Source organism: Hemiscyllium ocellatum, chromosome 13, assembly GCF_020745735.1.
Source record: "Hemiscyllium ocellatum isolate sHemOce1 chromosome 13, sHemOce1.pat.X.cur, whole genome shotgun sequence".
In the NCBI taxonomy this organism is placed as follows: domain Eukaryota; kingdom Metazoa; phylum Chordata; class Chondrichthyes; order Orectolobiformes; family Hemiscylliidae; genus Hemiscyllium; species Hemiscyllium ocellatum.
In genome coordinates, this window is record NC_083413.1 from 18,016,825 (window position 1) to 18,040,379 (window position 23,555).

Here is a 23,555-nt window from a genome sequence, read left to right on the forward strand (position 1 = left end):
GCCTTAATGCAACTCCCATGAGTTAACAAACTGGTGGTACTAACCTCTGCAACCTGATCTGGTAGCCAGTACTGTTCCCTTCACCGCAGGCTTCAGCTCTTTCTGCTGCGACCCTCTCAGCTATCTAAAAGTGCAAAAATAAAACAACACTTACAGGCAACAATAAGCGTAGGCCATTCAGCCCTAACCTTACAGTCTTTGCTCCATTATTTCACAATATTCTCACCCAAACAAAATCCATTGTTTTCAGTCTTGAAAGGTCCAAAAGAGCTCCTGGGCTGACTTGCTACTGAAAAGGTGATTCCTGATTTCACACCTGCATGCCCCTGGCTTTAATTTTAAGGTTTTTTTGGGGTTCAAATCCCTCCTCAGAAACTTCTCTGTATCTACCCAATGGAATACACAGTGCGGTGATGGCAATTTCACAGGAGCAGTAGTACAGAGGCAGAGGAGACTGCTCTATTGATACAGGTTCAAATCCCATCACGGAAGCTGGGGAAATTCCATTCAATGGATGCATTCTGGAATCATGAAGCTATCATTACCTGTCACAATAATCCATCCAATTCACCAATGCTCTTTAGAGAAAGCAATTTGCCAAACTTATCTGGTCTAGCCTACATGTCACTCCAGTGTCACAGTAACGTGGTTGCCTCTAAATTGCCTCTGAAACATCCTACCACTCAGTTCAAGGACAATTTTAGATAGGCAACTGCTGACCTTGCTAGCGATATACACACACTAGAAAATTAAAAACATCAGTGAATCTTAATTCTCCACGGGGAAAAGAGCTTTACAGGGTGAACTGAACTGCAATAGATAATGTAACTTACTGCTACCATTTAAACTGGATCATGCAAAACCACATTCAGCGCTTTGGGAACATTGCAGTTTATGTCAGAACATAAATGACCAGACCTCACTTGTAAACAGGCACTGAGATTGCAGAATGCTTAACTTGGCATTAAAACTATTTCAAAGCTAACAACACTTTAACACAATAGTTAGTATTGAGAAAATGATACCACTCCAGGCTATAATCTTAGGATTTGAAGGAATTTGCCCCCGAAGAAGCTTATATGTTTCAATGAGGCCATCCATCATTTTTCTGAACACCCATGAGTACAGACCCAATCTACCCAACCTCCCCTCCTGAAGCAGTCCCTCCAAAGCTGTGAGCAGCTGACCGAATCTTCTCTGGACTGCTTCCAATGCCTTACATGAGGAAACCAAAACTATGTACGATATTCCAGCTGTAGCCTAATTAGTGTCTTGAAAAGCTTTAGCCGCAAGACTTCTCTATTTTTGAAATAAAGGCCACTATTCCATTTGCCTTCCCTATCACCTGAACTTCTCGGCTAGCTTCGTGACTTAAGCTTGAGGACCTCCAAATTCATGCTGTAGCTTTTTGCAACCTTTCCCTATTTAACTAACATAATCAGTTCCTCTATTGATCCTGCTAAAGTGCACAACCTCATATGTTCCCACATTATGGGGTCCAAACAAATTAACTTGATGCTTTTGTGTATGTCAAAGTTTAGACTGCTTTAGTTTAGAAAAGGCATCTTTCAATTATTACAATTAAAAATGCATCATTACTTATTCTCATTATACTAAAATGCTTCCTCAAAGATCAGTTATCTGCTTGAATTAAGTTTTTTAAAAAAAATCTGTGAAGTGCACTGACAATTTAGAATGTAATTTCTAAACTGTGCTCATGCATTCATATTTTGGAAACTGAACTCGTTCTAAATGCCAGTGTTTGATCTGTGCTGCCGGATGATAACTTTGCTCCCCGGTGCACTAAGCATCAGTTACTGGAGCGCGATGTGAAAAACCAAGGTTTGTATGCAGCACATGGGCCACAGGCTACTGTCTGGACATCCTAGCCAAATCAAGTACTTGAAACAAACAAAAGCCAAAACAATTAGCAAGACTTACCGAGATTGCGCTGATCCGTCGAGGCTGGGTACACACAACCCTGCACAAAGAACCCTTGCCTTTCTCAATGTAGTCATCCAGAATGAACTGGGTCACCTGTGTGGTTTTCCCACAACCTGTTTCTCCACTTATGACAAGCACCTGATTTTCATTGATCAAGTCTACAACTTCCTGCAGTGCAAATGTGGTATGAAAGAAAACACAAGGTTAGTCAAGGCCTACATTTGAGATACTACGGTGCTCACGCTCAAATTATCATTGAATAATGAGCAATCTGATTATTGTAGGATCCAATTTCTTGCCTCTGTCTGAAGCCTGTCAATGCTATTGTGCTACTTTTGGGTTTCATTCCTATTGGTGCTATCTTTCAGATAAGACCTTCAACGGAGGCCCCTGTCTGCTCCTTTAACAGGATCCCACAGCATAACCTGAACAATATGAGGGGAGTTCATTCCAGTATCCTGACAAAATATTTATTACCAATTCAACACCTTTAAAGAATGGTTGGACCTTTATCTCAGTGCTGTTGGTGGGACAACACTGTATAACTTTTGTGCATTTTCTTTTTGTTTTGCTTTAAACAAGGTGGTCTTTCACTGAAGCACAAGCACACAATGCTGTAGATTGGAGTTTAACAATGAAGCAATCAGTTATTCTCCCAATGAGAAGAACAGAATAGAATAAACCAAGCTATTTACATACAACTCAAATTTAAAATTTTTGAAACTCATGGTAAAATACAATCCTATTGATTCCCCAACAGCACCCCTGCTCAGTATCATATGGAGGGAATTCCCTTCTCCACCATTCCCTCCAGGGTCTTATTTAACTGTGGCTTCAATTCCCAGTCTCAAGAATCTGATGGGCTATTCAAGTCTTCATATATCTGATCTTCAATGTCCCATACTTCAAATAACTCATTCAGGGCTTTAGACCAACCCCACTTTTTATCTGAACTTTCAAACTAAAACTAAACATACAATGATGGATGTTATTTTTGAATGGCTTAATATTGTCTCTCTTCTTCAGGCACAACTGTCTCGTTTTAGCCATGACTTCTGCCAATCTGAGCTGAAAGGGCTTTCTTCAAGGTACCAGTGTCACCTCCCCCAAGTCAAAAAAATCCAGAATCTTCTAGCCAAAGCCTAATGAGCGATACCAGACCATGTTCTGTGTTGCAAGTAAAAACTCTCCCAACAAAAATAAATCTTAGTCTCCACCAGCACTCCCTCCGTCATACTGCATTTTAAACAAAATGGTCATGGCTACTTACAAATTTAATCAATAGACTTCTATTTAATCAATAAAATCAATAGACAAAGACCAACACACCACTAGCTCACAAACCAATCTTCAAACAAAATGATACTAAAATAAATATAAATCACACACCTTATGTTTTCATTTTTCTTTGGGGAGCTATGATCTAAGTTTCAAAGGCATTTATTACTCAGCAAAACTTACGTTTAGAACTACTTCCATGTTGCACTAACAGTAGTAATATATTACCATTAAGCATACAAGGAGTTATACAGCAACTATATTTTGCATAAGTCTATGGGCACTCCATCACTCTGTCCTTCTAAATGTGCTTTTGATAATGTGCCCATTGTTAAGATTTGTTTTCCAGGCTCATGAAGAACTTTCAAATTATATGGCTGCAGAATTAAGCTCCACTGAATAATTTTAAATTCTTATCCCAAATTTTTCCAAGAAAATTAAAGGATTGCGATCAGTATAAACAATGGAATCTTCTACACTATAGGTGACAAATGCTATAGAGCCAAGACTGAAACATCTTTTTCTCTGCTGTAAAATAATTTTGCTGACATGCAGTCAGTTTCACTGAAAAATCAAATCACAAGCCATTCAATCCTCATTTTGTCATCTTCCAACAAACAGCCCCAGTGTCACTGGCATTGACAGCCAGTTTGAATGGTCTTGTGTAACTCAACACAATTAAAAATCAGTGTGGTTGTCAGTACAACTTTCATGTTTTCAAAAACACTGACACTTTTGCATTCAATCAAATGTTTTGCCTCTCTTCAACAAACCTATTAAACATGCAGCAATGAAGTCCAAATCAATCTTACAACAAAAACCACTCATGCCAAAATTATACAACATTGAGCATTTTGTCTTTGGCACAGGAAATTCCAAAATAGCCTGCACTTTAACATTTTTAAGTGCTGCTTGGCTTTGTTGTAGTGTAGCCCAAATAAATCAGCTTTGCCGAAGAAAATGCACACTTAGCCAGATATATATCCAAACTGGTTCTCTGTAGCCGCTCAAACAGTTGAGCCAAAGATGTAAATGTTCCTACTAGGTTTGGCTACCAACAGCCTATTTGTTGATGTAACTAATAGTTAAGTAATCCTTCAACAACATTACTAGTTAATTGTTGGAACACTGATGTGTTTTCATTTAGAGTCAATGAGGTGTACAACACGGAAACAGACCCTTCAGTCCAACTTGTCCAGACTGACCAGATATCCCAACCCAATTTAGTCCCACCTGCCAGCACCCGAGCCATATCCCTCGAAACCCTTCCTATTCATATACCCATCCAGATACCTTTTAAATGTTGCAATTAAACTAGTCTCCACCACTTCCTCTGGCAGCTCATTCCACGCACATACCACCCTTGGAGTGAAAAAGTTGCTTCTTAGGGTTCTTTTAAATCTTACCCTAAAACCTATGCCCTCTAGTCCTGGACTCCCCGAACCCTGGGAAAAGATTTTGTCTATTTACCCTATCCTTGTTCCTCATGATTTTATAAACCTCTAGAAGGGCAACCCTCAGCCTCCGAAGCTCCAGCCTGTTCAGCCTCTCAAATCCTCTAACTCTGGCAATATTCTTGTAAACCTTTTCTGAACCCTTTCAAGTTTCACAACATCTTTCCGATGGGGAGACCAGAATTACATGCAACATGCCAACAGTGGCCCAGCCAATTTTCTGTACATCTGCAGCATGACCTCCCAACTCCTGTACTCGATACTCTGACCAATAAAGGAAAGCATACCAAATGCCTTCTTCACTATCCTATCTACCTGTGACTCCACTTTCAAGGAGCTATGAACCTGCACTCAAAGATTTCTTTGTTCAGCAACATTCCCAGGACCTTACCATTCTGTGTATAAGTCCTGCTAAGATTTACTTCCCCAAAATGCAGCACCTCGAATTTATCCAAATTAAACTCCATCTGCCACTCCTGAGCCCACTGGCCCATCTGATTAAGATCCTGTTGTAATCGGAGGGAAGCTTCTTCGCTATCCACTACACCTCCAATTTTGGTGTCATCTGCAAGCTTACTAACTATACCTCTTATGTTCACATCCAAATCATTTATCTAAAATGAAGAAAAGTAGTGGACCCAGCACAAATCCTTGTGGCACTACACTGATCACAGACCTCTAGTCTGAAAAACAACCCTCCATTACCACCCTCTGTCTTCTACCTTGAGCCAGTTCTGTATCCAAATAGCTAGTTCGCCCTGTATTTCAAGAGAGCTAACCTTGCTAACCAACCTCCCATGGGGAATGTTGTCGATTACCTTCCTGAAGTCTAGCACTCTGCCCTCATAAATCCGCTTTGCTATTTCTTCAAAAAACACAATCAAATTTCAAACAGCATGACTTTGCACTGATCAACTCTACCCAATGCCACAAAAACTGATTTTTTTGGCTATATTCGTTAACGGAACTTGCTAGTATCCTTTTGCTTTTGTGATATTCATACATGACTAATTTGTTCAAAGCATTTTCCACTTTCGTAATAGAATACAAACCCACTTTTATTATCGTGTTGACATTGCGAAAAGCTTTACACCCTTTGTGACCCACCCTGATTTGGCTCCATCACGATTGTTTATGTTTAGCTACCTTGATCTGGTTCAATAATATTGTCCATCATGCACTTAATCCCCTCACTTGAGCTCAGCCCTCTCGATTGAGTCTATAAAGATGTCTCACAGTTAATGCATCTTCCACATTAGTATCACAATGAGCAAAACCATTTTTTCTGGCCTATTCAAAGAAACTGATTTAAAATTCTATAATAGCCCTCTTAAGTATAACTACAAGAGCGTCTTTGAAAGATTAACCATAAGTACTCCATCTGTCATCGTATATATTTAATAAATTAATATTACAAGCACTAATTGTCTCTCCTCCAGTACTCACCACATATTTCACATCTCTCAATTTCTTTTTGATTTGTTAAGACCCTGTGAACCTTGCTTTTAATGATTCCCCAGGGAAAGATAAAAACATAAATACAGAGGAACTTTGATTATCTAGTATTCAATTAATTGAACTTCAGATTTTCAAAAAAAGATTGCAAAGTCCCGATGCGTGGCTGACTGTGTTACTCGGAATTTGATTACCCAAACGAAATACTCCCGCTCCTGTGTCCTTCAGGTAACACAGCCCCTTCGGTACCTTAGCTGCAGCAGCTAAATTTCAAACTTTAGCATTTTTATCTGCTCTAGGTTTCACTGTCGTACTCATTTCAGATGCTTTTTAGTCAAATCACATCCATTGGCCAAATTCGCTCAAAATCGAAATATAGACTAGAAGCATAATTTCAGAGTCTCTGGTTGAAGAATGTTTCTTTAACTTAAAAGGTAAGTCCTTTCACTTCCTGCCCAAATAGTAGTTCAAAGGACTAAATCCTTGGACTCATTAGGAACAGCCACAATGGAGAAACAATAACAAAAGAATTCCTGACAGTAAGTTCAAATCATGATCAAAATTTTGTATCACCTTTTCAATGCATCTTGGAACTGAGTGTGATAAGCAAAAGATACAAACTGCTTTATTCGTAAGCTTAACACATTTTCAAGCAATCTTGGCCAATAATCAGATTTGAAAAATGTGTTGCTGGAAAAGCGCAGCAGGTCAGGCAGCATCCAAGGAGCAGGAGAATTGACGTTTCGGGCATAAGCCCTTCTTCAGCCCTTCCTGAAGGGCTTATGCCCGAAACGTCGATTCTCCTGCTCCTTGGATGCTGCTTACCTGCTGCGCTTTTCCAGTAACACATTTATCAGCTCTGATCTCCAGCATCTGCAGTGCTCACTTTCTCCAATAATCAGGTTTCAATATTTTAGCCTGTGTTTTCCTAATACCCAAGTGTCCAACCTTTGGAATTTCATGAGCCACGCATGTAAAATACAATACTAAGATGCAACTACTACTTGATGAATCACTGTTCATTCCTCATCTGCTGGTGTTTGAAGTAGTCTTTGTTTCCTCATTAACATTTTGCTTTTCAAGAAAGAACACTCTGATATGGATTCTGATTCAATTTCTAGTACGACTCTATCAATGCGGAATCAGTTTGTGGCGTTATAGAAGATGGGCTAAATACATTACACTCATTGGCTTTACCTTCATCCTTTTCAGTTAAATTTCTGAAAAATGTATCCAATAACTAATATTTCCAAAACATCACCCTGCTCCATAGGATGAATGAAAGAAAATCTACGGGCCTGAGATCTAGCCACACCAGAGTCCGAAACAATCCGCGTGTAGCTCTTGTAACACTGCAGCTTTTTAAAAAAATATCTCTGCTGGTCCTTCCGTCATCCTTGTTGAGGCCAATTTCCTAGAAATTGCCTGGTCATTTCCCAGAATGAAGTCAAATGCTTCTATTGGAATTGGTTTCACAATATCCAATAATATTTCATCACGAGACTGGTTTGAAAGCTCTGTGTACACCTGCAAAACATTCTGCGAACCCTCTGGAACACCAAAACTGTCATCAGCCAGTATCAATGACCAGCTTGTTCAAGTATGTCGCAATTTTTAAATGGCTTATCGCCTTGATTCAAAATAAAAGGAAATATCTCCTCTTTTTTGTGATAAAAACTCAGACCCTCCAAAAAGCTGATTTTCCTTGCCAATATTTACAAAAAGAATTTTCATGACTACCCTGAACTATTTCTCCCTTCTTAGTAACTTCAAACAAAATGTGTTCTTTGATTTACTGCCAATATGAACATCAATTTCCTTTTCAAAATGTCCTGCTTTCTGAAGATTCCTCTGACATTTTACAACTGCAATCAATCTCACATTTAACTTGCTTTTGGCTTTACTATATCCAGTTTTACTACAGCGGATGTCAATTGATTTATATTAGAGCTTGGATTGTAAAACTTCTCCTTGATTATTTTGGCATACTCCTACCTGTTTTCTAAAACTAGCATCTCTTCCATCTACAGGTTTACTTTGCCCCAACTTCCTTATGAATTTCCATATGATCATCTCCCCAGCTGTAAATGTCTGTGCAAGATTACCTCTTAAAAAAAGATGGCTGTCTGTAAATATAAAAAATCCAACTCAATTGCTCATCATTAGCAAAGTTACTGCCGTTAGATTAATAACCTTTACTATGACTGCAGCTATGGGGAACATCAATATATACTACAAAACAAATTATTTAAGGAAAGATGTCAAAGCCCTGAAGAAAAGGCAATGGAGCTTACTAGAATAATAGCATGAATGAATGATTTTAGATTCAAGCAAAGATCAGAAAAAATGGACTTCTTCTCATTGAAGCAGAGAAGATTAAGAGGCGACTCTATTGAGGTGTTCAAAATTTCACAGGGTACAGAAGGATTTATGTTTCCATGAGTTGGTACTTCAGTAACTAGGGGTCACAATGTCAATATTGTCAGCAAGACAGCTAAGAAAGAGATGAGAAGAAACCTTTTACCGTATATACAAGAGTAATAGTCAATCACTTGTAAAAGTCGATCCTCTATTTTTTTGGCCAAATAATCTGGAACTTTTCATATATCTCCTGTAAAATCCAGCCCTAGTTCTTCACAGATAACAGATCAGTGTTTATGAGTCAGTGTGCCAGTGATCACATTACGCTCCAGTTTGCCAGTTGTTCCCCTCCGCTCCCAGTCTTCCAGTTCGTTGGCTGTTGTGTTCTGCTCCGGGTGTTCTGAATTACCATAATGCATTTTTTCTCTCTGTATTCATTTACAGAGAAATTGGATTTCTGCTAATGTTACGGTATGAATTTTGACAGGCATGAGTTTCAGCCCCTCAAAAATAGTATCCACATAATAAATTTAACTTAAAAAGTAGTCAAAAAATTGGGCTATCACTCGAGTATATATGGTAATTCAGTGTTGTTAGGATTTCAAATACACTGCCTGGGAGAGTGACAAAGGTAGATTCCACAGAGGCTTTTTTTAAAATAAAGTGCAGGATATATATTTAATAATGACGAATTCAGAGGGCTATGGAGAATGAGACCAACCATACTGACATGATGGGCCAAACAGCTTCCTTCCATACTGTGAAATTCTATGAGGTATATAAAAATAAACGCTATGGAGCCAAATTACCTCAGTGTTACCATCAGATTGAGGGAGTTCCCTGGGAAAGTCAGATTTGGTGCTCCAGCCAACTTCATGGCTTTCTTTGATTTGTAGCATATACTTTCTAAAATACAACAGCAAACTGCGCACTTAAGATAATTAATACAAAGATAAATCACTTACTTTCTTCATACCGTAAGAAGGGAGTTTCTCCCGAAATCTCTGGAGAAAATAAAATAGGAATAATATAGATTAAGAAGTTACAATGTTACTGCCATCATATACAAACATCTAAAGCAAGGAAGTTAGATTCTGACTAAAGTGCTCCACAGTTGTGAAATAAATTCTATAGGTCTAGTTTTTACAATGTCAATCCAATCTTTTATTTTGGCTGATTGGATTCAGACTGTGGCCAGCACCAGGAAAAGCAAAATTAAAACCCAAAAATAAATGTATTGGAAATAAAAAAAGCAATTCAGCCAGTCAGTCACAGATTTCCTTCACCACTGTTGTTTCTGCCTTTAACTGCGGAATTCCCTCCCTAAACGTCTACATGTTTTACCCTAGCTGGTTTAATACCAAATCCTATTTTTGGTTAATCATTGCTGTGAAGCACATTAGGACATTTTTATGGCTATATTGAAGGAACTATGCAAGCGAGAGCTGTTACTGATGTTTCTGTTGCAAAGAGAAATTAAACAGTCCAGTTTTAGACTCTTCAGCTCGTATTATTGCCAGATTTTTCCTCTTTACAGAAGTTGATGGAATGGCACTATACTGCCACCATTGTCTGTGGGAAATTTCAGCTTGGGAGTGCTTACAGGTACTAAGATATATTCAGATCCAATTGGTACCTCTATGCAAGAGCTTTTCAATGATATTAAAATTTAACCATTAAAAAATATCTTACTAAAGGTTGTTCAACATTCTGACCATCTGGTTGTCTAGTTAAAATAACACTAGATTCTATCAAATGTTACTAAAGACACAACATAATGGATTGAGTGGTCTCCTGGTATGTTACACGAACGGACCATGAAGCCATCGGCAGACTCTTCAGAAATAGCAGATGATGATGTGAGACTAATTGGATACTTCTTTCAAAGAACGAGCATAGGCACAATGGGCCAAAGGACCTCTTATTATATGTGATTCTAACTCTAGGTGAATGACATTCCTCTGAAAATTGCCTTTCAGTTGTCTCAGTAAGATTTTTTAATCTCCTTTCTACTTGCTGCAAGAATTCTACGTGCTCTGAAAGAAGCTTTTGAATTATGTACAGCTTTGTGACATAGATAACCACCAAGGAACCATCGTGAGTTCAATTCACATGGACCACTTACAAACAGACCAAAGGTGATTTTTGTTTGTGAATCTGGATGAATTTAAATCCCAGGGTGAAAGTAGAGTGCATTTAACCAACTGCAGCAGTCAGTATGTAAAATTTCCTTCTGAGCAGCTAGCAACTCTACACGTCATATCACACTGGTAATATGGAATGTGTTACAAATCACTGACACTTTTTTGTAGAGGAAAGAAATACAGGATGAGAAACTATTAAGGGTTGGGCTTCACAGGTTAGACCACGGTGTGATTATGTTCCCCGCCATTTATTTTTTGTGACATACCATCATCTTAATTGATCAAAACACTAACGTTTTTACCTTCATATCCAGGTATCTCAAGCTCGATTTCTTCTTCATAAGGTCTTCCCTCAGTTCTTCATCCAAAAACACATCCTGAGTAATGGTTTCAAAGAGGTACTCTAGATCAGCACTGGTCTCTGGTTTAATTTCCTTGATGGTGGATGTAGAGGGACATGCACTCCTGTGGGTTGTGGGGAGGGGAGGGGGGGGGAAGAAATAATATTCAGAAACCTATCAGAAGTTTGCTAGAGAAAGTATTGAGTTAGAAAACCAGCTCATCTGCTTCAGTGATGGTGGCGGATAAATAAAGAACAACATTTTTATTGTGCTTTCCATAACCTCAGGATATTGCAAAACATTACACAACACCAATTTTTTTGAATTGTTGTAATATAGGGAAAAGCAAGCCAATGTGAAAGCAGCAAGGTCCCACAAACATTGAGGACATAAGTAACCAGATTATGTGCTTTACTGATGTTGGTTGAAGGATATATCTTAATTAAAAAATTAGAACTCCCTCCTTTTTGAATTCCGCCATGGGAACGTTTGCACCTGCCTGAACAGGCAAACAGGTCCAGGGTACCCTTGCCAACCTTTCAGCCTAAAGGTAGCAAATCAAATAATGCAGTTCTCAAATCATTTTGAACCAAAGTGCCAGCCTGGAATATGTGCAGAGACCCACAGAGGAAAAACTGTCATTAATATGTTACATTGGACAGACTTCCTTGGAAATGTATGTAAGTGAGTACCTGAATAGGTAGGTTAACATTATAGACAGACACTCCATCTGTGTTAACCACTTCAATATGTATTTTAAACATTTGCTGTTTAATTCCATACTTGCTTTCCCCAACCTCCACAAAACTCATCAGATTTCACCAAAACTAAATCAACAATGCTCACTCTTGCTCAACTGCCCAAAACCATATCTCCCCTCAGTACAGATTCCTTCACAAACATCAGTCACCTTCCCCTTGAGGATTCACTGGCAAATGCATCAAATGCTAAAATAAATTCAGCCTTGCATCCCAGGAGGGCATAGTGCACACACCCTTATCAGCCAGGTCTACGGTGAATCCCATATCATCCCTCAGTTCAAAGTTTGTGCGAAGATTTGTAGCTCGGGTGCTTGTTGTAGTGGTTCTGTTCGCCAAGCTGGAAGTTTTTGTTGCAAACGTTTCGTCCCCTGGCTAGGAGACATCATCAGTGCTGTGGAGCCTCCTGCGAAGGAGGCTCCACAGCACTGATGATGTCTCCTAGCCAGGGGACGAAACGTTTGCAACCAAAACTTCCAGCTCGGCGAACAGAACCACTACAACAAGCTCCCGAGCTACAAATCTTCACACAAGCGCTTCGCAGGAGGCTCCACAGCACTGATGATGTCTCCTAGCCAGGGGACGAAACGTTTGCAACCAAAACTTCCAGCTCGGCGAACAGAACCACTACATCATCCCTCAGTGTTCAGGCCAAGATTAATAGAACAGAAGTTCATATTTACCCAGCTTCAACATGTCAGGTCAATACAAAACACCGCACTGCATAAAATATACTTCCAACTAAATTAGAGTGACATTTGCATCGATCTGGAAATGATAAGCAGGAGAGGAGGGCAAACATTTAAAGTAGACAAATAAAAAGTGGACCAAGAACAACCTCACAGTAAATTTAAAAGCCTTTTAATAGATCAGATATGGGGACAAACACCTTAGTAAGTGTTCTGAAAGTTCCTACATTTTTTTAAAAATACGAATCATTTACAAATGTGGGCCTCACTGGTAAGGTCATTATTTAGTGCCCACGAGTTGTATTTATGAAAGTAGAGCTCTTGAACAAGAGTGGTTGATCTGAAGAATACTCCCATTATTTGTAAGGCAGGAAAACCAAGATTTTAACCCAGCACTGAAGGAAGTCGTGTTAACCTCATGTGCCTGTTGCTCTTGATCTTCTTGGATGTACAGATTACGTTTGGAAGTTGCTTCTGAAGAATGCTTAATGAGTTGCTGTAGTGCATCTTGCAAATAGACACTGCAACCACTGCATGCTGACGGTACTGAGAGACAATGTTTCAGGTGACGGATGGATTATTGCTGAAGCAGACTGCTTTGTCGTACACAGATGTTTAGCTTCTGGGCTGCTGTTGGAGTGCTACTCACTACTAAGAGTATTCCCTTAACTACGATTGTGTCATCTAATGGTGGTCAAGGTTTATGGAGTCAGGTGGTGCAATACTCGTTGCAGAATTCCCATCTTCTGACTTGCACTGTTGGCACAATTAAATGTAAGGGGTGGTACACAGTTTCTGTTCAATACTAATACCTTGGATGTTGATCGGAACACCTTGTTTATGTTTAGACCAAAATTGTAATGAGATATGGTGTTGAGGGGTTCTTGCCTTCCCAAACAGAGCACAGGTGAGCAGATTATTGACGACTCAGTGCCACTTGACAACAATGGAACTTTTCATCACTTTGTTAATGATTAAAAGCAAAATGTGAGCCAATGAAAACTGAACTGAATATAGTCCTTTTTGTGAACAGGACTTATTTATGCACTAAAAGAGGTTTGGTGATCCATTTTGTAAGCAAAAAGTTAGTATCAACTTTTACCCAGGTAATGTTTTTGAGGGATTTACTTCTAAATAAAAGGTAATGTGATAGCAAGTTTTGAGAAGGTAATGTGATGTATGGAAAAACTTGATCTGTGCCCTCAAATACATACGTGTTTATGAACATTCAAAAACCACAGCTGAAAAGATTCCTTTATCCAGTCTGATGAATTTTCAACTGGCCATTAGGCCTCGAGTCTTTCGTGGAGCACAGTACTCAGTTCTAGATCTGTTTTTACTACACTCATCGAAAAGCAGGCAAACAAAATGTCCTATGAAAAAAGTGCACCCACCAAAATCCAACTGTCACATTAAACCTGAATTAATCTCTGACATGCTCCCACTTCAGAGAGCCTCATCAAACCACTAAAATGAAAGCACTGACACTGGCTGGGCCTGTGATTTCAATGCTGATCAGGGGTTGGGGAAGGGAGGGTCACGCCACTGGAAAATGTCACATTGCCTTTGATGTGGCACAAGGAATTTACCAAGTTTGCTTGCGTGTGTACTATTTTCACAAACAATGAATTGAGACAGACGTAGGCGCTTTTAGCCAAAAATCAACGGCGACTTGGGCACATGCTTCACCAATACTCAAGTCGACCTTTGATCACAAAATCTTTTAGTTTAGCTTTGTGTGCAGCATGCTGTTTCCACAAGTTAGTATGTTGGAGTCTTATCTTGTAACTGCATCAATCAAACACCTCATTTTTAGGTATGCTGAATATTGCTCCGAACATGTCCTCCTGCATGCCTCACTGAATTAGGGTTAAGTGTTACTTTTTTTTAAAAAATGGTGATAGAATGAAGAAAATCCTAAACCATAAAAATACAAATTATTGAGACAATGATGCCTACTGCTGGATGTGTTATGAATCGATCTTTTGTGGGGCAATGCAGCAAGGTTGAGACTAACCCCACTCTGAAAGCAAGATTTTGTAGACCTCCCCAATAGAGTTCTGTTCTTTGGCTATGCTCATTCACTTAGTGGTATTCAGCAGGGAAGGCAGGAGGTGATGACCAACAGATTTCCTTGCCCCAGTGTGACTTTACCATGGAACTTGGAATTAATGTCCAACTTCCAGAATCACTTCCTCTCTATTGTACTGCAGTGTGTTGCCAATGGTGCAGGACCGAACCAGGGATTAGAATAGTAGGGATAGTTGGGACTGTAGCTATGAGATATAGGAACACAGAATTTAGGAGTAGGATTAATGAGATGATCCAGCTATCGGGTAAATTGCATCATTAGAACATAATTGACCTGGCTCCAGTCTCTGCCAGTATTCCCTCTATTGTTTCACAGTGATGTATAGATTGGAAATAGTTGAAGCCCCAAACTGATCCCTGTTATGTCACTTGTCACAACTGCAAACCAGAAAAATCTCCATTAATCTCTATTTGTTAGCCAATCCCTCCCATCTACATTTGCATGTTACTCCCTACACACTTAAATTCACAGCAACCTCTGATTTGGAACCTTATCAAATGCATTTTGGAAATTCAAGTATACCACATTTTCTGGTTGCCCTCTGTCACCTACCAAGTTACTCCCTCTAAAAACTCAAATCAATTTGTTAAGCACCTGTTCCCTTTCACAAAGCCATGGTAACTGTGCCTGACCTTATGATTTTCTATGCATCGTTTTAGTCTCCTTAATGGATTCTAACAATATATCTATGACAGATGTTAGGCTCACTAGCCTATAGTCATTAATCTTTGGTGTTGCTGATTTGGTGAATATTACTTTGTCAGGTTGTTGCTTGAGAAATCAGTGGTACAGATCTCCCAAATTTGACATGAATTTTCAAATGTTAGTGAGGACGACACTGTAAAGTTGTCTGTGCAGATTGTCATATTGGGTATATGGATCGATACCAGGAAACCCATCCGATTTATTCTTATTGCTCATTTTAGTAGTGGCTGGAGGGCTTTGCCCACAACGATCCCTCCAGGTTGGTGTATGGAATACCACACCAACCCAGGAATTAATATGGGAAAAGGGTACATAACTTTCAAGTGTGACTGCTACATTGCCTTGAACTAGTCTCAGTATGAACTTCCTGTAGCTTGCTGAAAAGGAAGACTTTTTTTTTCAACAAACCACTACACTAATATGTGTACCCCAATAGGGGATTGAATGCGAAATGGCTATATTTTAGAGAAACACTTCTAAAATAAAAGCTGATCTACTTACCTCCAGTTCTTGCTAGAGTCGGCTGACACTGAGGCACGCTGGTCTTTGTAATCACCCCGTGTCTGGACAGAATTCAGCAGTCGGGTGATGTGCTCCTCTCTTGCTTCATCCATCTGCACAACTGCCCTCTACAATAAGGCAGAAAGGGCAGAACAATATTGGTAAACATGTTACCTCAATTAAACTGTAGCATCTTGAATATGCAAAGAATTAAAATTAAGATTGCCAAGTTTGGGAAAAGTAATTGACCTGAAATGTTAACTGCGTTTCACTCTCCAGAGATGCCAGCTGGCTATTTCTCTGCAGCACTTTCTGGCTTTCAGAATTCCAGCAGTATTCTTCTTTTATTCGAGAGCTCAATTAAATGATCAATCTACTAACTGTAGTAATCATAAGTAGGACACTTGTTCAGGGGTCAGTTAGCTCAGTTGGTTGAACAGCTAGTTTCTGGAGCAGAGTGACTCCAACAGCATGAGATCAATGTTGATATTAATATTAGGCCCTGCCTTTTCATCTTCACCCCTCGCCTGAGGTGTGGTGACTCTCAAATTAAACTTATCACCATTGTCACTTTCTAATGACTTAAAACAAGCTCTGAATTGAATTGAATTGAATTTATTGTCACGAGTACCAAGACACAGTGAAAAGCTTTGTCTTGCGAGTAATACAGGCAGATCACACAGTTAAATAGCAAAGATAAGTAACTAATAGGTAAATAGCAGCAAAAACAAAAACACAGGTACAGGCGAATGTTAAGAGTTTGCAAGTCCATTCGGTATTCTAACAACAATAGGGTAGAAAGTGTTCCGTGTTCAGGCTTCTGTACCTTCTCTCCAATGGTAGAGGTTGTAGAAAAACATTGCCGGGGTGGGATGGACCTTTGAGAATGCTGGCGGCCTTTCCTTGACAACAGGCCTAGTGTATGGATTCTATAGATGGGAGGTTGGCCTTTGTGATTGTCCGGGCCGAGTACACCACTCTCTGTAACCCATCTCCGATCTTGAATGGTACAGCCGCCATACCAGGTAGTGACACATCCATACAGAATGCTCTTGACGGCGCATCTAAAAAGGTTGGCAAGGGTACTCACCGTCATGCCAAATTTCCTCAGCTGCCTGAGGAAGAAGAGATGTTGTTGGGCCTTTGTAACCAGTGCATCCACATGAAGAGTCCAAGAAAGCCTGTTGTGGATGACCTCTCCCAGGAGCTTGACACTCTCACTCGTTCCACCTCTGTGTTGTTAACGTGTAAGGGGGGCATGAGTAGCATCCCACCAAAAGTCAATAATGAGTTTCTTGGTTTCGCCAGCATCGAGAGCTCGGTTGTTTTCAGTGCACCATTTTTCCAGGTCTTCCATCTCCTATTTGTAGTCTGTGTCGCCGCCATCTGAGATTCAATCGACTATGATGGTGTCGTCAGTGAACTTGTAAATGGCATTAGTCTAGTATTTAGTGATGCAGTCATGGGTATACAGGGAGTACAGTAGGGAGCTGAGTACACACCCGTAGGGGCTCCAGTTAGTGAGGATGAAATATAGAGAGTATGGCAACTTTTTTGTTTTAATTTGCTGAGGTAACAACTGAAAAGGCGGAGGAAAATCAGGAAAAAGAGAGAAAATTACAGTCAGGCCTTTCAGAAGAAAAATTAGGAAACACTTCCTCACATTAAAGATTTCACAATTGATTTTTGAAATTCTCTCAGGAACATGGATGCTGTTGGTCAGGCCTGTATTTATTGTGCATGGTTATCCTTGAGCAAAAGATAGTGAGCTGGTTCTTGAACCACTGAAGTCCACGTGCTGTAGGTACACGTGCCATTGGGGAAGGAATTCCAGAATTTTGACACAGCAACACTGCAATAAACAGCAATACATTTCCAAGTTAGGATAGCGAGTGACTTGGACGGTAATTTGCAAGTGGTGTTCCCATGTATCTGCTATCCTTATCCTTCTAGATGGAAGTGGTTATGGGGTTAGAAGGTGCAGTACAATTAGCTTTGGTCAATTTCCACAGTTCATCATGTAACCAGTACACACTGCTCCTCCTAAGCATTGGTGAAATGATTGAATGCTTGTCGATGTGGTGCTAATCAGACAGATTGCTTTGTTCTGGATAATTTAAAGTTTCTTAAGTGTTGTCAAAGCTGTACTCATCCAAGCAAGTGGGAAGTACTTCATCACACTCTTGACTTTAGGCTGTAAATGGTGAACAAGCTTGGGGAGAATTACTCTCCACATTATTCCTAGCTTCTGACATGCTCTTATGGCCAATACTTTTATGTAGAGTCAGAACATTACAGTGCAGTACAGGTCCTTCAGTCCTCAATGTTGCACCAACCTATGATATCAATCTGAAGCCCATCTAACCTACTGTATTCCATTCTCGTCCATATGCCTATCCAATGACCATTTAAATGCCTTTAGAGTTGGCAAGGCTACTACTGTTGCAGGCAGTGCGTGCCACTCCCCTACTACTAAGTAAAGAAATACCTCTGCCATCAGTCCTATATCAATCACCCCTCAATTTAAAGCTATGACCCCCCATGCTAGCCATCACATTGAAGGAAAAAGGCTCTCACCGTCCACCCTATCTCACCCTCTGATTATCTTATATGTCTCAATTAAGTCACCCCTCAACCTACTTCTCTCTAACGAAAACTGCCTCAAGTCCCTCAGCCTTTCCCGTAAAATCTTCTGTCCATACCAGGCAACATCTGAGTAAATCTCCTCTGAAGCCTTTCCACATCCTTCCTATGATGGAGTGGTCAGAACTGTACTCAATACTCCAAGGGCAGCCGCACCAGAGTTTTGTCCAGCTGCATGACCTCATGGTTCTGAAACTCAATTCCTCTACCAATAAAAGCCAACACACCGTATGCCTTCTTAATAGCCCTATCAACCTGGGTGGCAACTTTCAAGGATTTATGTAGCTAGACACTGGGATCCCTCTGCTCATCTCCACTCTTAAGAGTACTCTGCCTTCCTGTTACTCCTTCCAAAGTAAATCACCTCACACTTTTCTGCCCACTAAACTCCATTTGCCATCTCTGAGCCCAGGTCAGCAGCTTATCTACGTCTCTCAGTAATGTACAACATCTTTGGGCACTATCCACAACTCTACTGACCTTATGTCATCTGCAAATTTACTAACCCATCCTTCTATGCCCTCATCCAGTCCATTAATAAAAATGACAAACAGCAATGGACCCAAAACAGATCCTTGTGGTACACCACTAGTAACTGGACTCCAGGATAAACATTTCCCATCAACCACCACCCTCTCTGATCCAAACCATAAATCACCCTCAATTCCACACCTCATATTGTGAAATAGCCTACCTTGGGGAACCTCAAAAAACAGCTTGCTGAAATCATATGTCCCACATCAACTGCTTTACCCTCATCCACCTGTTTGATCACCTTCTCAAAGAACTCAATAAGGTTTGTGAGGCACGACCTACCCATCACAAAACCATATTGACTATCCCTAATCAACTTATTCCTTTCCAGATGATTATAAACCCTCTCTCTCATAACCCTTTGCCCACAACCGAAGGAAAGCCCCTGGTCGATAATTACCAGGTTTGCCTCTACTCCCCTTCTTGAACAAGGGAACAACATTTGCTGTCCTCCAGTCTTCTGATACTATTCGTGTAGACATGATGACATAAAGATCAAAGCCAAAAGCTGAGCAATCTCCTCCCTGGTTTCCCAGAGAATCCTAGGATAAATCCCATCCAGCCCAGGGAATTCATCTATTTTTACACTTTCTAGAATTGCTAACACCTCCTCCTTGTGAACTTCAATCCCAACTCGTCTAGTAGCCTGTATCTCAGTACTCTCCTCAACAACATTGTCTTTTTCTCACGTGAATACTGACAAAAAGTATTCATTTAGCGTTTCCCCATCTTCTTTGACTCCACGCACACCTTCCCACTACTACCCTTGATTGCCCCCTAATCTTACTCTGGTCATTCCTAATATATCTACAGAAAGCCTTAGGGTTTTCCTTGATCCTAGCGCCAACAACTTTTCATGTCCCCTCCTGGCTCTTCTTAGCTCTCTCTTTAGGTCTTTCCTGATTAACTTGTCACTCTCAAGCACCCTAGCTGAGCCATTACATCTCATCCTAACATAAGCCTTCTTCTTCCTCTTCACAAGAGATTCAACTTCCTTAGTAAACCATGGCTCCCATGCTTGACCGGTACATACTTATCAAGGATCTGCAGCAGCTGTTCCCTGCATAAGCTCCAGAATTCACTTCTGCCCATCCCGTGCAGTTTCCTTCCCCATTCTATGCATCCTAAATCCTGCCTAATCCCTTTCACCAGCTATAATCTTGCATTGCGGTATGCTAATCCCTTTCCATCATTAGAGTAAACATAACCCAATTGTATCCTGAACGAAGAGACCTTGGAGCGCAGATTCATAGCTCCTTGAATACGGAGTCGCAGATAGATAGGATAGTGAAGGCGGCATTTGGCATGCTTTCCTTTATTGGTCAGGGTACTGGGTACAGGAATTGGGAGGTCATGTTGCAGCTGTACAGAACATTGGTTAGGCCACTGTTGAAATATTGTGTGCAATTCTGGTCTCCTTCCTATCAGAAAGATGCTGTGAATCTTGAAAGGGTTCGGAAAAGATTTACAAGGACGTTGCCAGGGTTGGAGGATTTGAGCTATAGGGAGAGGCTGAACAGGCTGGGGCTGTTTTCCCTGGAGCTTCGGAGGCTGAGGGGTGACCTTATAGAGGTTTACAAAATTATGAGGGGCATGGATAGGATAAATAGGGAAAGTCTTTTCCCTGGGGTCGGGGAGTCCAGAACTAGAGGGCATAGGTTTAGGGTGAGAGGGGAAAGATACAAAAGAGACCTAAGGGGCAACCTTTTCACACAGAGGGTGGTGTGTGTACGGAGTGAGCTGCCAGAGGAAGTGGTGGAGGCTGGTACAAATGCAACATTTAAGAGGCATTTGGATGGGTATATGAATAGGAAGGGTTTGGAGGGATATGGGCCGGGTGCTGGCAGGTGGGACTAGATTGGGTTGGGATATCTGGTCGGCATGGATGGGTTGGACCGAAGGGTCTGTTTCCGTGTTGTACATCTCTATGGACTCTATCACCAAAGTGCTCACCTACCTCCAAATCTAACACCTGGTCAGGTTCATTTCCCAGTACCAAATCTAACGTGGGTCTCGCCCCTTGTTGGCCTGTCTGCATACTATGTCAGGAAACGCTCCTGCACACATTGGACAAAAACTGACCCATCTGATGTATTTGAACTATAGTCTTCCCAGTCAATATTTGAAAAGTTAAAGTTCTCCATAACAACCAACCTGTCACTCCCACTCCTATCGAAGATCATCTTTGCTCTCCTATCCTCTACATCTCAAACTATTCGGAGGCCAATAGAAAACTCCTAACAGAGTAATCTTTCCTTTCCTGTTTTGAACCTCAGCCCATACTACCTCAGTAGACGAGCCCTCAAATGTCCTTTCTGCAATAGTAACACTGCCCTTGACTAACAATGCCCCTCCACCCCCTCTTTTACCATTTTCTCTGTTCTTGCTGAAACATCAAAATCCCGGAACCTGCAATAACTATTTCTGCCCCTGCTCTATTTCTCCGAAATGGCCACAACTTCGAAATCCCAGGGTCCAAGCCACACTGCAAGCTCACCCACCTTATTCCAGATGCTCCTGCATTGAAATGGACACACTTCAAACTAACCAAGTTATAGAGATGTACAGTATCGAAACAGACCCTTCTGCCCAATACAACCAGATATCCTAAAGTAATCCAGTCCCATTTGCCAGCACCTGGCCCATATTACTCCAAACCCTTCTCATTCATATACCCTTCTAGATGCCTTTTAAATGTTCTCAGTGTGCCAGACTCCACCACTTCATCTGGCAGCTCACTCCATATTCTGTGTGTAAAAGTTGCCCCTTAGATGCCTTTTAAATTTTTCACCTCTCACTCTTAACCTGTGCCCTCTTGCTCTGGAATCCCCACCACAGGGAAAATACCTTGTCAATAACTCCATCTACACCTCTCATGATTTTATAAACCTCCATAAGGTCATCCCTCAGTCTCTGGTGCTCCAGGGAAAACAGCCCCAGCCTATTCAACCTCGCCCGATAGCTCAAACCCTCTGTCTCTGGCAACAGCCCCCTTGTAAATCTTTTCTGAAGTATTTTAAATTTCACAACATCCTTCCTGTAGGAGGGAGACCAAAATTCACACAATATTCCGAAAGTGGCCTAACCAATCTCCTGTACATTGCAGGTCTAGTTCAGTTTCTGTTAATGGTACTCCTAGCATATTCATAATAAGGGATTCAGTGATGTGATACCATTGATAGCGAAGGGACAATGGCTAGATTGTCTTTTATTCTTGAGGTCAATGCCAGGTATTTATGTGGCATGGATGTTACTTTCAACCCAAGCCTGGGTAGTGTCCAGGTCATGGTGTATTTGTCCAAGGAATGCTTCAGTATCTGAGGAGTCACAAGTGGTGCTGAACAACATACAATCCTAGGTGAACCACCTTATAACGGAGAGGAGGTTACTGATGAAGCAGCTGAAAATGCTCAGGCCTAGGATGTTACTCGAAGGAACTCTAATATAGATGCCCTCAAATAACTGCCAACAACCAGTTATTTGAGGGCATCGATATTACAGTTCCTTAGGGTAATATCCTAGGCCTGACCATTTTCAGCTGCTTCATCAGTAACCTTCTCTCCAATGGGTCAAGTATGACTGCAGCCAGAGTTTTGCCCCTCATGCCCATGTACTCCAGTTTCGCAAGGGCTCTCTGATGCCAAATTGGAAAAGGGCAAAAGTGATCTCTGGAGATCAGAGTCAAGATTAGAGCAGTGCCGGAAAAGAACAACAGGTCAGACAGCACCTGAGAAGCAGGAAAATCGACATTTCGAGCAAAAGCCCTTCATCAGGAAAGGGCAGAGGAGGTGAACTGGGGGTTGCAGTGAGAGAGAGAGAGACTCTCAGATTCTTGTAGAGAGGAGGAGGAGAACTTCTTCAAGGCAGGCATCCTTGCAAGAGGATTCACAGTAAAGTTAAAGTCAACTCAGCGAAAATGAGGACTGCAGATGCTGGAGATCAGTCAAGATTAGAGTGGTGCTGGAAAAGCACAGCAGGTCAGGCAGCATCTGAGGAGCAGGAAATGGGGGGTTGGGAGGATGGGGGGTTGGGGGGTTGGGGGAGGGGAGATGGGGGATGGGGGGATGGGGGATGGGTCAGGTAACGGGGCGGACTCTCACCTCGCTCCGCTCCTGCTCCTTGCTCTTCTGGCCCTGCCGCTTGGCGTACCACAGGCCGATGTCTTTGCCTTTCAGGTGCCCAGGATGCCGGCCCCGGCCTCTGCCACCGCCCGAGGGTTCCCATCCCGCCGAAGACGATCCTCCCGACCCTCCTCCTCCTCCTCCGCCGCCGCCGCCACTCCTCCAGTAACGCGAACTCATGATTCTACCGACAACGAAACGCGCCCAGAGGCTGGAGCCGAGTCACCGCCGCCACCGGGAACCGGAGGAGAAAGCGGGCGGCGCACGATGATGGCGTCACAAGCGCCTGTCGCTGGATACTGACGTCACAGAAGGTTCCGGCTGACTGGTATGACGTCATCAAGAGTGCAGTATCAACTTTAACCCACCCCACCCCCAGAATAATGATCTCAAGACCATTCCCTCAACCAGGAGTCCTCCCACCAATAACCCCTTCCCTAGGATAATGATCTCAAAACCATTCACACCAGCAGGCTCCCCCTCCAATAGCCCCCTCCCAGAATAATGATCTCAAGGCCATTCCTTCTACAGGAAT

The 23,555-nt window shown here is 41.4% G+C and overlaps 1 protein-coding gene across 1 annotated transcript in view; it reads right to left on the bottom strand.

The window, feature by feature from the left end:
• The window catches only part of dhx36 (DEAH (Asp-Glu-Ala-His) box polypeptide 36), an 86,129-nt gene extending 62,851 nt beyond the window's left edge, over window positions 1–23,278 (bottom strand). The window contains exons 1-6 of the mRNA XM_060834583.1: window positions 23,000–23,278; window positions 15,723–15,850; window positions 10,939–11,101; window positions 9,458–9,496; window positions 1,942–2,112; window positions 45–124 (exon numbers count right to left, since the gene is read on the bottom strand). Of these exons, the coding sequence (XP_060690566.1) occupies window positions 45–124; window positions 1,942–2,112; window positions 9,458–9,496; window positions 10,939–11,101; window positions 15,723–15,850; window positions 23,000–23,200 (782 nt within the window). The 5' untranslated portion in view covers window positions 23,201–23,278. The remainder of the gene's footprint in view (window positions 1–44; window positions 125–1,941; window positions 2,113–9,457; window positions 9,497–10,938; window positions 11,102–15,722; window positions 15,851–22,999) is intronic.
• Between the last annotated feature and the right edge of the window lie 277 nt (window positions 23,279–23,555).